Below are 23,578 nucleotides of genomic sequence, written 5' to 3'. Positions count from 1 at the left end.
GCTTTACATTAGTGTAAATATTTGGTCTAGACGCTTGCTGATAAACAAATTATTTCCACTTGTGAAGATGTAACATAAAAGTGATACAGCATTTTTGTTTTTAAGATTTTGTAAACTTGGGGTGAGCAAATAACTTAAGTCTTACTAGGGCTAGCTAGTAGTGACTAATGGCAAAGTGGTCTTTTTTTTTTCCCTTAAAACTTGACCAGTTAAATGTTTGGAAGTCTTTTTAGGCTCAGTCATTTTGTTTTGTTTTAAAGTGTTACATATTGCCACTATTGTATGGGCTTTATTTTATATTGAAAACGTAATGCTTGAAGTGTAAAACTATGTATAAAATCAATATAAAAGTTTGCCATAACTGAAATGTGATTAATATTTTTAAAATTTTAAAACAAAGTAAAAATCTCTTACACAAGTCAAGTGACCATGGACACACTCCCAGGTCATCTGTAAAAAAACAAGCAACTAGTGCAAATATATCTTCAAAAGAGTTAGTAATTCTACAAACTTCTAAAATTATAATTTAACTAGCCATATATCCCTGCCTGTGGGCCTTAGTTTGGGTATTACTAATTAAGTGGATTGAATTTAGATCTATGTCAAAGTCGGCTAATGTTCCTTTCAATTTTTTTTTTCTTTCGCCACAAATATAAAAGTAGAGTGTGAAAACGGGTTTACCCATTAAGCTGATACATTCATATCATATTTAAAATTGTGTGAAAACAGATTTACCTGGTTTTTTTTAAAAGTTTCTGTTCTTTAATAGATATAAGTTTAGCTTTTTTTTTTTTTTTAACCCCCCCCCCCCCCTTCCCCCGGTTGTGGGAGGGACATTAATAAACATACGCTACAGTCTCTGTCTTGATCTAAGGAACATTCATGCCAAGATTGGTCAAACGGTTTTCATTTCTGTGTGGGACATGCATACATACATACATACATATATATGCCTTACTTTCTGATTTATATATTAGATAACTATAAATGTTTTAGTTTCAAATGATTTTTTTTTAGGATATCATTTATAACATTACTTTATAATTCACTAAGAGAAACTAAAAAACATTTGTAACAGAGTGTTATGCCATAATAATTTCATTGATATGAGCATTGCTGTTTAAGTAATTTTTTTCTTATAATTTTCACAGGAACAAAACTGTGCCTGTTTCAACCCTAGAGAAACAATGGCAGCTCAGGCCTTGTTCAGTGACCCTACTTGTGTCACTGTCACCCCAGATGGTGTTCTTCACTTAGCTGACGTGGGCAACCTCCGAGTTTTTTCTGTGGTCTCTGAACTGCCTGTGCTGCGTGACGGGGCATTTGAGGTTCTGGCCCCAGAGACACAAGAGCTGTACGTTTTTAACAAGAACGGGCAGCATCAGCAGACCATCAACATACACACTGGGCAGTATGTTTACAACTTCACATATAACGTCCTGTCCTCGTACGGAAAACTGGTCACAGTCACCGACACTGCTCTGAATAAGATTGCCATCAACAGGACTGGTGAGTCCCATGCCTCCGAGCTCATTCTGCCCTCTGGTGGGAGGTGCCATCTGACCATGGACAACAGGCACCGGCTCCACAGGTACAAGTCTACCAACAATGCCAGCACAGTCTTCACCTACACCCTCAATACAGGGCTCTTGGAGTCCAAGCAGGACAGTGATGGCCTGATGTTTTTCTACCATTACGATGACACTGGCAGGCTCCTGACCATCCGCCAGCCAACTGGGCAGATAACCACATTGACTACGGACATCAATACCACCGGTTCCATTGTTCGTGTGGCAACTGGTACGAGCCACGTCAGCGCCATGGCTACCTATGGAAGCGTGCAATCAGTCATGCATGGCAAGTTGCTTGCTAATACACCTTTTCCCTTGTTTGTATTCCAGAAGTTTTACATGCACACACCAACATAATAATTTGATTATAATTACATTTACTTTTGTATAGCCCTTTTGATTGAACACTCTAGGAAACTATAATTTAAGAATTATATGGATTCAACATTATTCTAATATATTTATGCCTGCCTCTCTATCATAAGCATTAAAAAATATATATATTTACATGTTGAAGTGAACTCATTTAGTTGAAATATTCATTATCATGAGAGAAATAAGTAAAAACTTTCATTTATTAGAAACTATCCATTAATATATCTAAATTCTATCATATAAAATGCTCTTATAAAAACAGATTATCAGATCAGTTTTTCATCATTTTGAAATAATAAATCTCAAATATTTAGAAAAATAACTTCATAATAGCCTAACAGCCACCAAATAAACATTCAGAAAATACTTGCACTAAATTTTGGTCTACATCCTGCTATACTCAGATTCTCCTTGTAGTATATTTGGTAGGTTAGGCTAAGCTTTCCTCCCAGCTGTATAGTTCTGCCATTAGTTTTATCTCTTTAGGAATATTTTAATCTTGAAGTGGTTTCTTACTGTAATAATTGCTTTCAATCTTATAGCTTTTGCTCAGTATATGAAAAGTCCAGGTAAATGTGAAGTTCATCATGTCCACACTGTATTAGCTTCACCAGATTCACACCAGATTCACTTTAAATGTTCTTCCAGAAGATAATCTTTTGATACATTGCCAGATTTTCAAAATGATGAAAACTTAAAAAAAAAAAAAATAGGATAAGAAAAATTAATGTTGTAGACAAATTGGTAAAGAAATGGACTTTCACTTACATCTCCGAGAAACAACCATCTAAAGTCTAGTTTAAAAAAAAACAACAAGAAAACAGTCAAATCTTTTGATATCAAACTTGCTCATTTTTATTCCCCAACTGACAACAGGACGTAAGGACAAAAAGCATTTCAGCCAATGTGTGTGTGCATGCATGTGTGTGTGTAGCCTTGTAAGAAAATACATAAAGAAAGGAATACGAAAATGTTAGAAATATATTGCCTTGATGGAAATTATTTAAATGAAATGAAGGGAAAAAAAAGAACTAGTGAAATATTCAATTCGACAGTTTGATATCATAAGCTTTGACTGTAATATATATATATAATACACCATCATTTGCAGACATTTTTATTTATTAGCTGCTTTGTGTATAATCAGAGAACTACAGAAAATAGTTTTAAATATTTTATTTAAATATATTTTTTTTTTACATTGTCTTAAAAGATAAGCTTGTTTCTTTTTTTTATTATAGTTTTCTTTCATTTATATCTACATCTGTAATTAATTTTTTTTTAGAGCAGGTTAGATTTGAGTTTTCAATTTTTCAAAGTGTGATTTAAGTTTGGCTTTTTTTACATTTCATTATCATCTGACTATTGCCATATTCTGCATGTTTTGTTTTTTTTGAAACATCTTCTTTTCTGCAAAGCATGGTTTGCAACAACAGCATAATTTGACAGCTCTTTTTTCATGCATTCCTTCATCCCGATGCTATAGCTTTGCTGGGATGGTAAAGGTGGCGGGTGTTCTCCCTTGCTCCTGACATATTGTGAAGGGGAGGAAGGTCTAGAGTTAATTGGAAGAAAGTTATTTGCTTACACTTCTGCTTTAGAGTAAATGAAGCACCAGTTATTTTGTTCATAAATAGTTTGGATTACAATTAAGTGCTAATAAACTTAAAATGTAATACAGTCACCAGTCAAACATATAAAAGACAATAGTATCTAAAGCAAATATGAAATAAAATATGACTTTATCATAAATACATCATGGTATAACACTTTCAAAGATTTATTAGTTTCCATAGTATTAGTTTGGTATGTAGACATAGGACTAGTTTTTCTCTCTGTCTTTAAGCTTTTTTTTCACTTACTGCTTTAGCTGGCATTTAGTTCATCGTCATTTCAAACTTTTGTCATATTTTGATATTTAAAAACTGATAGTGATTTTGTATTTTATAGAAATCATTTTACCTAACCAATTTCCACTAGTATTCTGATCTTTCAAATCAGGATTAAGTAAATACCCTTTGGTTAAAAAGATTTTTACAGAGGAATGTAGGTCCAGTCTTAAATATATATATACCCCTTGGTTTAAAAAGATCTTTACAGAGGAATGTAGATTTAGTCCAGGCTTAAATATATACTGCCTGGGCCTGGTTGTGCGGTTTGTCAGCTGGACTGTCGTTCAGACTTAGTTATGGTCCCGGGTTTAAACCCTGCCTGCTCCCATCCCCAGTCATCCTGAGGGAGGTTTGGACTTGGAAGTAAATTATCTTCAACTCTGAAGGGACATCCAAACTTTGTCAAACATTTTACAAACATATTACCCTTTGGTTCAAAAAATATCTTTACAAAGGAAGGTAGATTTAGACTAGACTTAAATATATATACCCTGGTTCAAAACGATCTTTACAAAGGAATGTAGATTTAGTCCAGGGTGAAATATATATTTATACCCTTTGGTTCAAAAAGATCTTTACAAAGGGATGTAGATGTATACTAGACTTATATTTAACCAATGTTAGAATATTTATTCTCACAGAGATTTTCAAAGAAACTGCATTATGAGCCCTCTACATCCCACCACAAAATAGAAGTAAAAAACTTCTCTACTTTAAGCAAGGACATTAACACACTGACAGTTATTTATATATAAATTACTTCCTCCCAGTGACAATACAGACAACCATTTTTTCCCCAAGAGTTGTTCTTCACCTCCCTCTCAGTTTTTTTTTTTTTAGGCATCTCAGTAAGGTTGTCTGCTAAAGAAGATTTACATTGTTAAGAGTTTAGATGAAATTTCTTTATTATTCCATGATTCTCCACTTATGCAAGGAAAATATGACTTAACTCTTTCTCTCTGAAATTATTTTTCCACGCTTCAAAGGAATTCTTCATTTGCTCATTACTGTTTCACTACCCCTGTTATGATAGGGCTTCAATAGCTTTGTTGTTTGTTATCAGAACATGTTGTGTTTGGTATAGAATTAAAGGAAAATGCAAGCTCTTTTTATGTAATTCGAAGTCAAGTTTAAAAACGTGAACATTAATTTAATTTAATGAGGTCAAAATCAACGATGGTACTGTCGATTAGGAGAGAAAGAGTTAACGAGAATCACGTAATTCTGTACTGATAGATAAAGACATCATTCATTGAAACCTACCTTATAACTTGCAACAATATTTGTATTGAAGGCTATTATTCAATGTTTTCTAACACTCTAGGTGCTACACAGACCAAAGTGACCTACCTGCCAGACGGAGCAGTGGTTGTACTGTTCCCCAGCAATTTGACAGTGGCCATTGAAGCTGGCAGCCATCCGATCATGGAAAATGACAACCGCATGCACTACAAGAGGAAAATTGTCATACCTGGGCCCATAGCCCACCGGCTAGAGTGGAGGTACTACCTGCGGAGAAGCAAACGCAATCGGTCTTCTAGAATTAAGGAGAAATCAGATCAGAGCTTGCGCCACCTTGTGTATGGTTCACTCGGAGGAGAGGGCAGAGATAAAGCTCTTCTGGTAAATAAGATTAGTAATAAGCTTAAAGCCTTTTTTTTTCTTTAAAAAAAATATTAGACATGATTCTACTTACTTAGTTCTGTTCCTTTGCTTCATCTTCACCTATCTCTTAGTCTTTAGGACCGTTTGGGGCGCCACACAAGATTTATGGACCGTCTTTCTCCATTCTTCTCTTTCTTTTTGCCTTGCATAGAACCTTTTTCAATGGCAGGCCCATCTATTCTTCAATGTTGACTTCTGTGTCTGTTCTTCTTTTTCTTGGAACTGTTCTTTAACAGTTCTTTGAAAGCCCTAAAGACCTTGTAATATGGTGTCACAGTCCAGTTTTAGAACCTCTGTGACATGAAGTGACACGCAGTCACCTATTGTAACATTCCGTGCGTGCAAGCACGAGGTTATGTGAATAAGTTAAAGGACTCTGAAATAAGGGTAAAAGTTAGTTAGTGAAGAACTCCAGCAGAGAGTGGATGTACGATTTTCTCTGTCTGTAATATGAATGAATATTAATGAATTTGATTTAATGTTAACTTGAGAGTTTTCTTTGGACTTGTATTTTGAACATTTCATAGATGTGACTACTTATTCCACATGGCATGAACAGCCAGTATTCATTGGTGTATATTTTGTGACGGCTGAAGTCGCCAGTATTTTCTGTAATTTATCTATATACATAATAAATTCCACGTCTGCTACCACTGTGTTCACCAGTAATTCTATATGTGTCATTGGAGACTTTAGTATATTAGTAATGTTGCGCACTTGCAAATCTAGTGCGTCTAATAAAGTACATCGCTAAGAGGTGTGTTATAGCCGTACCAGAAGAGGTACCTACATCACACGGACGTACCCACGCCGCTACACCTACACGAAAAACCAGGTAGCGACATATGGCAATAGAGATAATGAACATAAGTCTTAGTTAAGTAACTTATAAACAAACTGTTTATTTAACAATACATTGTTCTCGCTTATTGCTATTATCTAGCTATAAGTCTTTCTTTTATCATCACAAACTTTCTTCTTGGTCTAGCATGGCTTCTACTTTGTGCTGATGTGTTGTAAGACCAATTTTCTCTCATTCAAAAAATTTCAGCATAATTTTGTATGTAGCATAATTTTGTATGTAGGTATATATATATATATTTATAGCTTACACTTGATTGTTTCGCTTATTGTAAACTTTTTGTAATAGTATTTTATTTCTTTTAGATAAATGGAGAGAACTTACTGACGGTAGAGTATGACAGAAGAACACACACAGAGAGTGTCCTGGACAAAAGCATGAGGGATGTCATCACTGTGGTCTACAACTCTGCCGGCCTGCCTGTCCAGTTTATCCCAGCCTCGTCCCACCACTCTCTCAACATCACCTACAACGCCTATGGGGATATCTTGGAGTGGCAGTATGGGGAGCTGATAGAGCAGAGAGAGTACAACAGCCCTGGTCTGATCATACAGAGAACATTCAAACCAGGTGGCACTCAGTACAGATACTTTTACAGGAACAGTTCCAATAAGGTAATTCTGTCTCTGACCTTTTGTTCCTTAGGTGGCGCAGTAACTGAGCGGTAAAGCGCTTGGCTTCCGAACTGGGTTTTGAATTCTGGTGAAGACTAGTATTTTTAATTTCGGGATCTTCGGCGCCTCTGAGTCCACCCAGCTCTAATGGGTACCTGACACTAGTTGGGGAAAAGTAAAGACGGTTGGTTGTTGTGCTGGCCACATGACACCCTTGTTAACCCTAGGCCACAGAAACAGATGACCCTTACATCATCTGCCCTTTAGACCACAAGGTCTGAAAGGGAAACTTTACTTTAACTCCTTTTGTTCCTTGCTCTATATTATAGTACAGTGTTTCCCAAACTGTGTTCAGTGGAACCTAGTGTTCTCCAAGGCCTGAATAGATATTCCTCGAAGTACTGGAATAATTAATTAGTAGGCCACCAGAGGAATTAATCTCTCTAAAAAAATAAGCACAGTGTTCTGCTAAATACTCTGAAAGTGCAAAGTGTTCTGTTAAGGAAAAGTTTGTAAAACACTTTTGTAGAATATTCATTTTATTATCCAAATATGATGATGTTTGAGGACCCAAGTGTGAATCAATTTATAGAGCAAATTTTTGTCTACAATCACATGAAGATGATACAAAAACCGCATCTATGATCTTAAGCCAGTTTCCCAGCTTCTTACATCATAATTCATGCAATTTCTTGAAGTTTACATTCAACAATAATGAGATATAAGAAAGTTAAATTTAAAAATGGTCACTTCTAAACTATAAATGTTTTGTACACTAAGCTACAATAGTTTTATTATGCTCTTTTTTTTTTACATTTTTGGACCCATAAATGTCATTTATGTTACATCTCACTATTTAGCCTACAGATATATTCTTACCTAGTGGCAAGCAGTACTTGTTTAAACACGACAGGCATGGTAACCTCCGCTGTGTGGTGACACCAGTGCTTGGACAACACCACTTCAACACTTTGTTGACTCTTGGCCTTAGACGCTTCCTGTACACTGCCCCTGGATTCACCTTGCCTTACATTGAAGACTATGATGCCATGGGAAAACTGATGCAGGTATATTTGAGATTAATTCCGTAAGTTTTACCTAAGCTACAGTATGTATAAGCAAACCTATAGCTTGACAAGTTTATTAGTAATGGTATTTAAAAAAAAATGATTATAAAGTGCAGATTGCATTTTGTCTGAATGTTTTAAAATGAGGCCTACAAAAGAACCAATTTAAGTCAGTTGAACCTGTAATGATTTAAACTTATAGTTTTGTTTGGAATGAACGTTCAGGGTTATATAAGATTTTTTTAAGAAAGAGTAAAAAAAAAAGGACTTGTTTTCTTCTGGTTTCCCATAATTCTTTTGTTTCTATTCTCAGATTATCTACCCAAGTGAGCAGCGCCGTATACTCCATCGCTACAATGAAATGGGTCAAAGATACCTAACCATGTTTGACCAGACTCAGATTGAATTTGGCTACCATCCAGAGGTTCTCCACCTGTCCCAAGCCACACTGACTGCACGCGGTTACTCCAACAAACTCACCTTCGGCTTTTTCAGTGCGTTAGTTCATGAAGCTGTCGTCCTGTTCCCTCAGGACGCCAGTCTGGTTGGAGCCACCATGCGATTCAATTACGACAATTATTTTCGACAGGTTGAGACCCTGCTGACTCTGTCTAATAACATCAGCAGCTACTCCAATGGATCATACAGTAAGGACAATGGCAAGCTATCTCAGATTGCAGGCATCAACATAGAATGGCTGAGCGATGCGAAACAAATTTTATCAGACTCCCAAATGTCCCTGACTAGAGAATATGATGGCTATGGCAAGCTGGTCAACTATGAAATTAAGTTTGGCGGAGAGGTGAAGTTTGAACTGGAGGTCAACTACGACAAGCTGGGCAGGGTACATGAGTGGAAGCGGAGAGTGGACACTTGGAAAGAGCTGACGGTGGAGTACATTTATGACGTGGACAGTCATGTAACAGACGTTCTCATTCAAGGTAAAATGGCCTGGGAGTTTGGCTACGATGCTGATGGAAATATCAAGAAAATCACGTCTCAGGGTTCAACTCGACTGATGGAGTTTGATGTTGGGGATAAGATAACCATGATGGGTGGCATGGGTTACAAGTTTGATTCGGATGGCCTCATGGCTCTGAGAGGCTTGGACCATGTCAACTTCAACTCTGCAGGTCAGCTGACAGCTGTTACACGTCATGGCCTATTTAAGTTCTCCTACTTTTATGATGCCTTGGGACGTCTTGCAGTTCAGAGAGATCGCTATGGCAGAATCCTACAGTTCTTCTACAGTGACATCAAGTCGAAGACAGCTATTACTCATGTCTATAATCACACAACAGGAGAGCTAACTCAATACTTCAGAGACAGCGATGGAGCTTTGATAGCCCTGCAACGATCTGGCCGCATCTATTACATTGTAGTAGATCCCAACAAGACTCCACTAGCCGTATTTGACAAAGACGGTCACGCAGTCAAACATATTGGCTACAGTCCCCTAGGAATAAAAGAAGTGGATTCAAACCCAGACTTCGACTTGGCTTTTGGCTTCCAGGGTGGCCTGTACAACCCTATCACCCAACTGGTTCACTTCCATGAGAGAGTGTATGATGCTAACCTTGGCAGATATCTCACACCTGATTACTACCAAGTCTTCAAAAAGCTGGACACTGTTGCAGAAAACCCTGAAATTCTAAATCTTTATGGACATAGATTCCTTGTTAATAGTCATCTTCAAAAATGGCTGTACCCTCGTTTAAGTAAGTTTTTTTTTTTTTTTTTACTTTTTAACTTTAAAAAAAATTCCACTTATAGATATGTCAATCTTATTCCCAGTGCTTTATATTGTATTTATAAAGACTACAATCAAACATGTTAATTTGTTTATGGGTTGTTACAGTCGAATAGTAAGCCACTAGGTTTCAGATTATAGAATCTGAGCTAGAAAATTTTAAAAGGCTGAGATTTTTAATGTGCTTTTATTTGGATGCTGAGCCCTTGGTCATTCAATCTTATTATTATTATTATTATTATTATTTCACAAAGAATGCTTAACTTAACATCTCTTGCCCTTACATAAACATAAAGTTTACTTCTTTTTTCTGCTTCTTATTGTTATGTCAACTTTTTTTTTTTTCCTCCCAGGTATGTCAGAGTGGTTAAATGTGCTAGGTTTTGACATTCAGTCCATGGCCCCAGAGGTAACATACACTGGCTACTTCAAACCGGAATGCCAGGAGTCTAACTTTCAGTTGCTGCCTGCCTCTTCAGCTTTCGAGTGCACCTTCAAACGAGACATGCAGAATTTATTAACCATCTCCACTGTGCCTCAGTCCAAGGTTTGTTTATAGACAATTAATTGAATTAGCATTTCATGAATGAGTGATTTAACATAAATATTGCTTTTATATATGTGTTACCATCTTATTAAAACCTAAATAAGATCTTTAATTATTTAACTCTGATTAAATATTCTATTAGTAAGCCTTTGCCCTATAAAAAAAGGGTGGCAGAACATTATAGTGCTACTTAGACCTAGTTTTACAAAATATGGAAACAAAAATAGCTTTAATATAAATGTTCTACAAACTGTTTTCCCCATTACTTATAATTTTAAAAAAAATATTGTTTGCTGACAATATAGACTAGAAAAAAATGGAAACATCTGTGGCAAATTCATATTATTTAACTTTGCAATCGAAAACAGTGCCTTGTTAATTGTTAATTATTGCTGCTAAGCAATTAAGTAAAAATTAATATGTTGCATTAGGCTTTCCAGCTTACCAGATAGGTGTACTTTGGTGGATTCATGACAGCCATGCAGTAGAGTGAACACAATTGTAAAGGTGGCATTCGAGGGGAGGGGGGATATAATGATTGATATAGCTAATAATTGAAGATACTCGTGTAGTGTTTTAATAGCTCTCAAGCTTTTTCAACTAAAAATTATTTACTAAACATTTTTTTCAGTAGCATCTTCTGCTTATTCTATCAGTAATTTTAAGTAAAGCAATATTTGAAAGCTTTCATTTCTTAAACATTTTCCTGAAAAAAAAAAAACAACTCATGCAACAATATAATATTAATGATTAGACTCTTGTAAATGTAATCTATGATTTCATTAATGTCATTGTTGAACAAATATTATCTAGTAGCATATTAATCTGTAGAGCACAAATAAGCTGTAGACTTTTAAAAAAAAAATCATATCTATGTTGTGCTTATCTCTCTATTCAGTTTTTCTACTTCTGTTTTTATTGGGCAAATACAAACCTGGAGACAGCAAAAGAGATTGATTAAACTATTTCAGTTAGCCCGTATCGCAGCTATAGATTTAGAAATAGAACAATCAAGTAAACCTTAACAGATGAAGGTGTATACAAAATTTGTATGTTAAAAAATTTGTTGTAAATCTAATTGACTCAAATTTATTTTACCCAGGTAACACCGTTGCAACATTTGAATCGGGAGACACCTGCTCCACTATCCTCCATCTTTGGCCATGGAGTCACCATTTCGAATGTTGAGGGAAAAACTGTGGTCAATATTGTGGAAACGGCTCAGTCTTGGGCCAGAAATCTGGCCACAGTATTATTAAACGGCTCACATATTCTGCCGCTGCACTTCACGATCAATGGTAGAGATGTACACTACTTTGTTAAAACTAATTCCAGGGAAGCTGAGGATGATTTAAGAGAGCTGGGAATACACAGTGACCTGGTCACCTATGAGACAGGGATTAATGTCTCCATACACCACAACCAACCCAGCCATGGATACAGCGTGACCAATCATGAGAAGGACATACGTATCCATGGGAACCACACAGTGCTGAACATCCGGTACGGCACTACGCCAGACAGAGAGATTCGGCGCATCCTGCGCCATGCCAAGGACCGGGCTGTGGCCCATGCATGGTCTAGGGAGAGGTACCTGCTGCAGTACAGCCTGCCCTCCGTGTACCACTGGTCTGAGTCCGAGATGCAACAGATTCAGTCGGCGGGCAGGGTGAATGGCTACGTGGCTGACTACATCCACCAGCCTGACCAATTCCCAGAGCTTTCTGACGACTGCAACAACATCAGGTTTGTGGCAGAGGTACCCTGAACTCCACCACATCATCATTTCATTGACTCACTGGTCAGCATGACTACTTCCTTTTTAGTCCCAAAAACCTGACCACTTGATCAACAGCTTCTGTACATACAACACATTTGTTAGAGTTCTTTCCCTTCTTTCTCTGCTGTCACAGAGTTTCATCAGATCCTGTGATACTGTTTGACTCTAACATTAGTCAGCAAGTGATGTTCATCTGATTACAAGATTCACTCTAAATGGACAACTAATGCAGTCATGAACTAAGAACATTAGGAATCAGCTTTTTGAAATCCTTTCATTACTCTTACTTTGCCAACATGCTAGACACTTCAAAGTATCTTTTTTTCGTTTTGTACTATATTTTTTTTCATAATTGTGTAAGCCATTTTGTATTGACCATGTAAAGACCTATTGTTTTAAAATATACTCTGTTTGATAACATTTTTACAAGAATTGAATTCCTAGACAATTTTTTTACCACCAATCTTACGCCGAGTGCAATACTTCATTTTCTTTTATCATGATGCAATAGTTTTTAAATTCTATTGCTAAACTAGAACTCTCTAGGCTTGCCAACATTTGTATTTCATATAACACCCTTGGAGACAGATTTTTAGTACTAACTAGGGAACAAAAGACTTGCCAACTATTAATGAATTTAGTAGCTAAAATTATCGTTTAATGTCAGAAAGAGAATTTAAATAGATGTGTGTTTATAAATTAATTGGAAGATCACTCAAAAAGATGCATTTGCTGAACATGGTTATGAATTAGTTGGTGAAATGTATTTATTCAGTTGGTTATCCTTGTTGGTGAATTGATACATTTTGAGTTGGCTCTAAAGTTTAAACTGACATTGGCCATATTGAACTGTGAATAGATATAGATATTTATTTTATTAGCACATAAAGCAATGGTTTAACCCTCTGCTTTATATCTATGGATATACCATAATTCTATAAATCTATTTATTTGATTGGGGAATTTGTTTCTGAACATGAAAATAAAAAACAGCCAAGTTATATTTTAATAGTTCTTAAATTTGCATAATTGGTATTAGAAACATATTTGAATTGTATTGTTTCTGTTTCAATGTGTGTGTGGGGAAAGTCAAGACTCATGGGAAACATTTTCATGTTGATATTTTTCATTTGGAATAAATTCATATCTTCTGTAGCCTTCTGTTACCTTGGGCAGCGTTGAATACAACCTTCCCCCCAGGATGTGAATGCTCAGGCCTGTGTGGCTCGCTGCACTCCTTTAAGAGCCATGAATCACAGATTGGTTATGTTTCACATTTGTTGTATTTAGAATCAGATGGATGCTGTTGGTTTTCTTTTGTTTCATGTCTTCTGCTTCAAGTTTTATACATTTTTGTTTTTTTTTAAAACCAAACAAATATGCACAAGTCTTTTTTTTTTCTGCATTATGCACATCTGCAAGTCACTCTATGAAGATATGTTTTGTTAGTCTGTTTGTAGTGCATGATTTGCTGGATTTTTTTTTTTTAAACATTTTTAAACTAGTTTTTATGTGTGTACATATTGTTGACCTATATATTCATAATGTATTTTTATCTCCTGGCATTTTTTTAAAACAGGAGACTAATCTGTGCCAATATTTTTTGATTTAGTCATTTCAAATCTGATTCCTCATCATAGCTTGTTGTTTATTCTTCTTACTGTTGGCTCTGCGTGTGATTGTCTGGAGTTGTTTGATTTGGAAAGAAAGCCAACCAGTAATTGACATCATTTGGACTCGCTTCATACACTATCTATAGATATGTAAGTCTATAGATTTATTTTGACCAAACTGTGTATAGTTCATTTAATTTTTTTTTCTTTTTGTGTTTTGTTTTTGCTGTTTTCAACATAATGACAACAGAAAAGTGGCCAAAACCTTAGATGAACATCTATTGAAAAAAAAAAAACAGCAGGAAGGACGTGGCCAGAACCTATTGTGGACACCCATAAACCCAGAGGTTGAAACAGAATGGGGCTGGTCCAAACAAAGTAATTGTTATCCTAGAAATTGTCATTTTTTATTTGTTCTTTTATGAAAAAAATGCTTGACTTCTTTGTACAAACCTAATATACATTGGACAACTTGAGTTCTTTGTACAAACCTAATTTACATTGGACAACTTGAATTTTTTGTACAAACCTAATTTACATTGACTGAACACTTTGCCATTGGATTTTTTTGTTTGCAATATCCAGGGGACGGCTGAGTTTTAAAGATAGGGATTTTGGGTTTTTAGGCTGCCTCTATTGAGTACCTGACATGTGTTTGGAAGGAAAAGGCAGTTGGTCATTGTGCTGGCCAGCCACATGACCCCCTCATTAACCATAGAAACAGATGAGCTTTACATCATCCCATTAGGTTTTCAGATCTAGTTGATATTTAATAACACAATGATCACAATTGTAAAACTCATTTAATGTCATTAAATCAAGCTGTTTTTTGGGACAGTTCTAGAAATACAAACAAAAAGAAACTCTTGAAACCTGTGTGCATTGATCCTAGATGTGTCACTGTTTGGTATAGAGTACATTTGAACTCTCTCATAGATAGTCCCACTGTGCACTGATCTTGTTTGTTTTGCCCATTACATCATTCTCATTGCCCATCATTTAATCAGAAACATTCATACAAGTTACAAGAAATGATCACAATCCTATTCAGAAACAGTGTGCACTTATAATACTCTAGATGTAATCCATCTCTTTGTCTTGGATTGCTTGATTTAGAACAGAGATTTTCAAAGGATTTCAGAAATACATATTCAAAAATTGATACTATTGGCATTATTCTGTTTGGTGGAGAACCTCAGGTACACATTGAGCTGTTAATGTTGCATGAAGCTATATCACTTTTGTGTCCCATTATTTTATTCTTATGTAGTGGCTCAATATTTGTCTTTGGGATAATTGCAATACACTTGGTTTGGGTCCTGGTACATATCAAGTTAATTTATGATTACTTTTTTAGCTAAGTTGCAAGTTTTGAACTTATGATCAAGTAAAGTGAGTGATTTTAGTTGAAAGTGTTTCTCAAACTAGTCTACAAACTGGACCTTTGATTAAATAGGTCCAAAAAAAAAGTCAGAATTCAGTTGTTATATTAATCCTTGACAGGCTAAAGTTCATTGCCATTGCCCGGAGTATTTAGTAGTAATCAGACTTTGTATGAAGTTTGAAAATATGTTAGAATCCAATAATTGTGCATGGGGGTCAATAAATGGCTTAAGTGCTCTCCATTTACCAGCACATAGAAGACAGCTTGTTGCTTTGCATTGGGCTTTAAAATTATTGATATTTAACTGACAGTTTTGTATTAATTCAAACGAAAATAAAAATGAATTAGACAATGTCAAGTGCTGCCGTCATTAGGCTTAGTGAACATGTCATCTGGCCCTTGGTAGACTTCAATAGAAACCTGCCAAGGCTTAACATGGAAGCAATATTTTTTTTAATAGCGCACTAAATATGGTGGTGTTTTTTTTTTTAACATTTTAGGAACTGACCTTCCCATCATTGATTACCTAAAATCTTGAATTTCTATATTTCCATGGAAATAATTTTTTTTATGGATATATTACATATGTGTGTGTAGCATTGTGTATTGAGATGGATAGATCTGAACAATGTAAATGATTCATTGATATTTGATTACCACAGAGTGCTAGTGATTGTACAGTTGATACTTCAGGCTGTACCTATCATGCTAAAGTCACTAACTTTGGTCAGCCATCATTTGACCAAACGTTTTATACAAGTCATTGTGGCCAGTTTGGATTCATCTTTTGTTTGTTTTATTTCATTTTTAAGTTATATCCTATTGACTGCATTTAATTACAGATATTTTGGTTTAATGTCTATGGTGAAATTCTACAGTGTGTATGAATTTTGTTACATTTAAGTCTAAAACTTTGTTACTGACAGTGTTGTGTATGTGTTTTGGTAGTTTGAGAGATTTATATTGAGGGTTTGAGTACTATGAGATGTCTGATTGCAGTGCATGATTGAAGTGGGACTTTATCAAATCTGCTGTACTGAATGTCTGATCTTGTTAACTGTGAATAAACAATAAAGGTCTTGAAGTTGTGTGTCACAGTCTCATTTGTTCAATGGAATTATTTTAATCAGTGACCTTGAAAATTTTCAACTCTTTCCAGGTAGCTCTTTAGTACTAGCATGAAGGATTATTTTATTTTCTTAAATTCATGATTACACACACTTTGCTGTTTGATTGTCATGTAATGTATTTCCTTGAAGTGAATACAAAGTTTGCATTTGGTTGTTTATGAGAACTGAAGGAAGAAGTCAGTTTCAGTATGTGTTTCTGTCCCTTTAATTGTATAAATAACAGGAAATCATATCATAGAATGTATGTATTTATTTATGTACATCCAACTAACATGTTTATATCCAAAATACTTGACTTAAGAAATTTATAATGTAATAAAAGCTAGGTTACGTTTCTATTTGTTTGTAAGAAAATATCTGGATTGATTTCCTCTCCCGTTTACACAGATGAAATAGTGTGATGTTGAACCACACAGACACATCATCTGGCACAGTCACTCTCACACTGGGGGGAGGGGGGGACATGTTTCTGTATTCATGAATCCATTGCTAAGAATCACATAGCTTTCTCTACACTTTTTTTTCTTCACTACTCAAGCTGTGTATATATTTTGGTGTGTACAATTTGTTCCAAAATGTGTGTGTGTGTTATTCAAAATGTGTACATGTTTGTAATGTGATTAAAGATGCCATTTCAATAGTAAGAATTGCAACACTGTTCAAAATTTCACACCAAATGTTGATTTTTGTTGCTTGCACTTTTGATTCAATTTCAGTATCTGGTTTCCAATTTATTTCCCTTGTTCTCTGTAGTAGGCTACATTTGTATCATGTTTGATTTCCTCCAGTTTTTAACAGCTTAAAGCTTTGAATGATTACATTTGACCAGCCGGGTCACTTCTTATTTCTTCTTGTCATTACTGAGACTTCAATTTGTCTAAAAGGATCTTGATCTTAAAGATCTTGATCTTTCCTTGTTGAAGATGAACTGAGAGTTGGACACATGTGAATGAAATGGCAAGAGACTGGATGATTACTTCAAGTTATATTACTTTGTTTATTGGCTTTACATTGGCGCTTACTCAAATTTGATCAAAAAGGAACTCATTACATGTTAAAATAAACTAAATGAACCATTAAACCAGTTTTATTCTGGTATTCATATGACTTGTTTCATGTTAAACCTAGAATATATTGTTGTTTTTTTTTTGTTTCTATAAACTTACACCTACATTAATTAAGCAGTATATTTGTCACAGGTCATTTACTTAATGTACATGCATCCTTGAATGGTAACTAATCAAAACAGTATTTAAACCAAGTACCAAGACTAAAGGAAATTTTAATTTGTTTATCAACTTCATTCATCTAGTCCATTTGACTGTGGATGATTCATTTCTTTTTAGTTTGACTTATGCATTGGACCCAATAAGAACTGTACTTAAATAAAATTACATTGCTTTACCCTATTGACAATGTTACTGATTCAAAACATCTTGAAAAGAAGAGTTACTTACCTTATAAATATCAGTTGCCAAATCACATGTAAAATAGATGTAATATTAATTTTGTTTGTTTCTAGAGTGAACTAAAAATCTGGTGACATAATCAAAAGTTGTGCCAACACACAGTATTTTTGTGAACACAAAACAAAGTATGTTTGTCATGTTCAACTTGTATTCTTCTGGTTTGATTGAATGCTACGTAATCTTGGGCCACACTCCCAGGGGTGAGATAGCAAAGTTTCCTGAGTTTCACTTTATGACTGTACTGTGCATTATTTGGCTTTCTGAACTGGAAAAATTTTCATTGTGATTTAATTTGTTTCGTTTATACATCACCCCCCTAGTTTGTTTCTTATCTTTATGTTTGATTCTTTTGTCATGAAATTTTGAACAACTTTATGACATGCAATATTTATCAACAAAATGCAATGTTTTATTTTATTTTTTTGTTTCTTTCTGATATTTTTAATGTCATAAATGAATTCATTATAAACCTCAGTACTTTGTTCTTTTTAGTTTGTTCAGTATTTAAAATAGAACATTTTCAAATGTGCATTATTATTGTAATTATATAAAATCCTTTATAAAGAAATAGTACATTTTCTTTGGGACCCACACAAATAAAAAACTAGTGTTTAAGAGGTATATATAATACCAATATGTTACAACCCCTCCCCCCACCAGACAATGGCTTCCTCTGTCTCTTATGTGTGGGTTTTCATATACATATAAAATTCTGCATTTTATCCTTAAACTTAAAATGTTATTAATTTTGATGCTGTGATCAAAGATAGAATTTCAGCCAAGTTCTTGTGATGTTAAAACTGGTTTGTTTGTTTTTTGTGACCAGTGGACAGAAGTGAGAGGACTTTAGAGGCCCATTTGTTCAAACTTTAAAAGAATAGAAATAAAACAAAGCAGTATAAAGTTCATTTAAGGGAAGTAATTGTCTATCGCTTTTCGTTTATCAGCAGTTACGCTCCCTGACATGTCTTCCTACATGTAAATGAAAAAAATCTGCTAAGTAACAATTGAATATTTCATATCCGGTAACTAAATGAGTACAAACAATGGATTATCGAACGGAATATCACATTAAATAACTAGTGGCCAATACAATTATTTACTGCTCCATACAATATGACATTTTAAAGTTACAGTAACCGTGTGCGTTCGTACAGTGTCTCCTTCCCTAACAAGACGTCACAACACTTCCTCAGTACTAGATCTACATACACTGGATTGTCATAGGGCGAAATCTTCATGGGTCCCTACTATGATTGTCAGTCGTCCAGCAAAAGGAGGACATGTCCACCATCCTGCAGGCATTGGCCAAATATGTCCAGCTTTTACTCTATCAGTCTATTGCTTATTGCAATGTCTCTTTTCTCATCTTTAATATCTCCTGGTTTAAATACACAATCTCTCTCTCTCTTATATAGCAGAAGGATTGCAAGGTTTTTGACAATCTCTTTAATAACAAGTGTTCGTATATTCACTCCCTAAGATCTGTTACTATTTTAGTCCCTGGCCTAATGTTGATGTTAAAAGAGTGTGTTTTTTTATTGGTTAATGTACATCGGACATTAGCAAGTTACAACATGGACTCCGCGAGAGGTATTCTTCTAAACAAGTACAATGTCACGAAAATATGCAGATAACTCCACACCAAAATTTGACCCGATCATGAATAAATGACAATGTCTTCGATGCCTAAGATCAAGGTCAGACAATTAAAGATGCAAAGAAAGTCACGTGTTCTGAGACAAAACAGTTGTACAGCCTTGGATTCACTCTCGTGTTTTATCAAATAAGAAACTTTTCAAATGTTTAATGTTCAGAAAAAGAAAATACATTTCTCATAGCAGGAAGATTTTGTTGCAGAGATTCAAATCAACAACCAAACCTTAGACCAAGTTCAAGAACACAAATACCTAAGTTAGAAGTAGGCCCACAGCTCGCACGATATCATGGAGTGAACAGTGCCATTAAAGATGCTTATAATAAACGAGTCGACCCATGGCGTAGCTTACGCCGCCATTTACTTATACAGCAGCCCGTCAGTCGCCCAATTACCCTTGTCATCACCTGCTGGTATGGTAATGTCACTGTCACAAAGACATCGATAAAATAGACTCAATAAAAAAAAGCTGGTTGTGTGTGTGTGTGTGTCTTTCGTGTGTGATTGTTGTTCGTATTTACATCGATATTGTTATAGTAATTATACTCCCTTACTTAAATCACGTTTTATCGCGCAAGCCACATTCTCTCATCTCCCCTATATACTGAGGTCAGTGAGGTGGACAATTGTAGGCGATCGGAATGTCCATTGGTTAGGACCAATAAAATTATCAATACAAGCCTATTGTAAGCGTAGATTTAGAATTTTTATTTTTGTCCTCTTTAGTCAGGCTTTGTCCTCAGTTTTGTCCTCCTTAGTCGGCTTTGTCCTCAGCTTTGTCCTCTTTAGTCCGGCTTTAACCTCAGTTTTGTCCTCCTTAGTCTGGCTTTGTCCTCAGTTTTGTCCTCTTTAGTCCGGCTTTGTCCTCAGTTTTGTCCTCTTTAGTCTGGCTTTGTCCTCAGTTTTGTCCTCTTTAGGCCGGCTTTGTCCTCAGTTTTGTCCTCTTTAGTCAGGCTTTATCCTCAGTTTTGTCCTCCTTAGTCCAGCTTTGTCCTCAGTTTTGCCCTCTTTAGTCCGGCTTTGTCCTCAGTTTTGCCCTCTTTAGTCTGGCTTTGTCCTCAGTTTTGTCCTCCTTAGTCCGGCTTTGTCCTCAGTTTTGTCCTCTTTAGTCTGGCTTTGTCCTCAGTTTTGTCCTCTTTAGGCCGGCTTTGTCTTCAGTTTTGTCCTCTTAGGTCAGAATTTGTCCTCTTTAGTCAGGCTTTATTCTCAATTTAGCCCTCTTTAGTCAGGCTTTGTCCACTTTAGTTATTTTTTGTCCTCAGTTTTGTCCTCTTTAGTCAGGCTTTGTCCTCAGTTTTGTCCTCTTTAGTCTACGTAATATATGCCTACAGTTAATCTTTGTACACTCGTCATTGGAGAAGAAATTTAAAGGCGCGATGACTGAGTGGCGAAGCGCCTGGCTCCCGAACCACGGGTTCCGGATTCGAATCCTGGTGAAGGCCAGGATTTTAGTTTCGGGATATTTAGGGCACCTCTTAGTTCACTCAGCTATAATGGGTACATAACTTTAGTTGGAGGAAAGTAAAGGCGGTTGGTCGTTGTGCTGGCCACATGACACTCTCGTTAACTGTGGGACACAGAAACAATTGATCTTTATATTATCTGCCTTATAGATCGCAAGGTCTGAAAGGGGAACTTTAATTGAAGAATTACAACAAGAGTTAGCGATTTCGGAAACTAATTTTACGTGTAACTGATATATTTAACTGTACAATTAACTTTTCTTATATGTTACAGACATTACTTCAAAAAAAGAAAATAATTACACATTTCATGTGTCAATCTAGTCATGCATCTAATCAATGACTTAAACTCTGCCAAGACGTTTATTTTCCTGTCTGATTTACGCAACCTATTCCATTCTCTAATGACACAAAGGAAGAAGGAGCACTTGTACGAAATTACTCTAGCGTATGTAATAAGAAATGTGCCTCTATCAATATGCCCTATTGTCTTTTACATCATAACAATTCACCACAAATGAACAGTTGCACTTAATGTGAAGTATTTAACTGTGTACACTCGTGCATAATGTTTCGTAACCATTAAACTTACTTGTTGTTATCCTCGTGACTCTTTTCAAATTACTGTCTGTCAGCAGTGGTTTATTCTTACACGCGTTTTTTGTTTTTTTCAAGCAAGAAAATATTTGTTCACAGATGTATGTGGACCCAAATAATGTAATCGTCTAGTAGTAAAGTTTTAAATTGTTTTTAGCGGCCCCCGAAAGGGGAAAAGACGCTATTAGTTTTGTGTGGTCCGTCTGTCCGTCCGTCCATCCCGTTTAGATCTCGTTAACTAGAAAGAAAATTGAAAATCCGACTTCAAGTATTTTAGTTCATTCAAAGTTCTGATGCAACGGCTACTTTTTTTTTCTGAAAACGAAAAATCTAATTTTTAAAATCAACTATGCAAGCAGTTTTTTCATAAAAATACACCATATTTACAACTATTGACTATTAATAAGTAGTTTTTCATATTATCGCGTGAACGGCAGATGTACTATTGTAACTATGGAACACTTAAAGTAAAGGAATTTTTTTTTTTTACGAAATGTTTTGTTTTTCTTGAGTTAGAGATTGACCCTTAACAAAACAATTAGATACTCATTATAAGACATCAGTTAGGCCAGGTTCACATGTAACTCCACATTCAGTTTCACCTATCCCTCTTGGTCTTCTGAACCGTTGGGGCACCACACAAGATCTGTCAACCTTCTTTCTCCATTCTTCTCTGTCATTTGCCTTTGATAGAATTTCATTCTGATAATCTTTCTGAAAATATTGAAATCTGCCTTTTTACCTGCCTGGGTGGATCACTTCAGGGGACGATTTTTTAGTTTGTGTTTCCACACAAACTGTCTTTGCAACATTGTTTTAATTGTAGAAATGCAGCCTCTGACAAAGATCCACGAGAAATCCCGCTGAAGAACTGCCTGGAACTTCTTCCAGATCATAATGTTATATGGTGCTGAATCAGCTTCTGCTCTAAATCGTGAAATGAGGGTATTGAAAACTGGTTCCAAGTTCTTGATGTTTTAAGATTTGCTTTCATATTCCACAGCCAAGGAATCCAAATAAGTCGTGAATTGTTAACCGACGCTAAAAGCATTGCTTTCTCAACTAATATCTGGACAGCTGACAATACCACAGAGTCGTATTTTGGTTTCACTGCTCATTGGCTGAATGAGTCCATTGACCGGAGCAGCTATGTTCTACATTGTGTAAAGTTCAACAATCAGCATACGTCTACAAACTTGATGTCGCTTGAAAACAGGAACATCCGCCCTGAAAACTGTCATACAGCTCTACGCGACCTGCGGCAAACAGCAAATGATTTCGTGGCAGTAACGTTGCAAGTGTTGGTTTCTATGTATACACTAATCAGCTTTGTGTACACGTCGGTGTTTTGAGCCAGCAATGTGTTGTGGATTTTGTAATGCAGCACGAAATTTTGTGTCTTAATTTGATTACTGTCGTCCTCTGCAACTGCCCGTTTACATAGCAGAATGAAGTCGTCCTCTGCAACTGCCCGTTTACATAGCAGAATGAAGTCGTCCTCTGCAACTTCCCGTTTACATAGCCGAATGAAGTCGTCCTCTGCAACTGCCCGTTTACATAGCAGAATGAAGTCGTCCTTCCATGACATCAGTTGGTACAGGATGTCGCTACCCGTTGCAACTCAAAACTCTTCCTGTTACAGAGACTGTTGGTTCAACGTCGTGTGATATCATTGTACTATGTAGAAAGTGAATCTCTAAGCAATTTATCTCCAAACCAGTTTTGTCTGTTAATAAAAATGTTAGTGTAAGTGCAGCTGCAACTTTTAGAAGCAAACTCTGCTAACAGCTTGCTGGCATGGCAACGCTTTATCTAAAATGTTTTTTTTACATGTTTCGGATGTTCCTTCAGAGTTGAAGATAATTACTTCCTAGTCCAAACCTCCCGCATGACGACGAAGAATGGGAGCGGGCAGGGTTTGAACCCGAGACCATCGATAAATCTGAACGACAGTCCAGCACGCAAACCGCACGACCAGGCAGCCATCCTGTTTTAACTCCTGGGTCCTCACTCTGCAGGAAAGTCTTCAGAACATAGCAGGAAAGTCTTTAGAACATGGGTTAAGAGAATCACTAAGCAGATTGCAAATGTTGCGCCGCTTAGACAACCTTATAAAAAAGAGCATCACAAACCAGATGCACA

The 23,578-nt window shown here is 35.9% G+C and overlaps 1 protein-coding gene across 5 annotated transcripts in view; it reads left to right on the top strand.

The window, feature by feature from the left end:
• Positions 1–18,193, top strand: part of LOC106064388 (teneurin-m-like) — a 100,660-nt gene extending 82,467 nt beyond the window's left edge. For 4 of the 5 annotated variants that reach the window (XM_056037537.1, XM_056037534.1, XM_056037538.1 and 1 more), the window contains 7 exons: positions 1,152–1,857; positions 5,163–5,461; positions 6,671–6,979; positions 7,840–8,046; positions 8,360–9,764; positions 10,150–10,343; positions 11,446–18,193. In XM_056037537.1, the coding sequence (XP_055893512.1) occupies positions 1,152–1,857; positions 5,163–5,461; positions 6,671–6,979; positions 7,840–8,046; positions 8,360–9,764; positions 10,150–10,343; positions 11,446–12,111 (3,786 nt within the window). In that variant the 3' untranslated portion in view covers positions 12,112–18,193. The remainder of the gene's footprint in view (positions 1–1,151; positions 1,858–5,162; positions 5,462–6,670; positions 6,980–7,839; positions 8,047–8,359; positions 9,765–10,149; positions 10,344–11,445) is intronic. The other variant, XM_056037536.1, reaches the window with a different exon arrangement.
• The last annotated feature ends 5,385 nt before the right edge of the window (positions 18,194–23,578 follow it).

Source organism: Biomphalaria glabrata, chromosome 8 (genome assembly GCF_947242115.1).
Source record: "Biomphalaria glabrata chromosome 8, xgBioGlab47.1, whole genome shotgun sequence".
Classification (NCBI taxonomy): Eukaryota; Metazoa; Mollusca; class Gastropoda; family Planorbidae; genus Biomphalaria; species Biomphalaria glabrata.
This window is presented reverse-complemented; position numbering and strand designations above follow the sequence as displayed.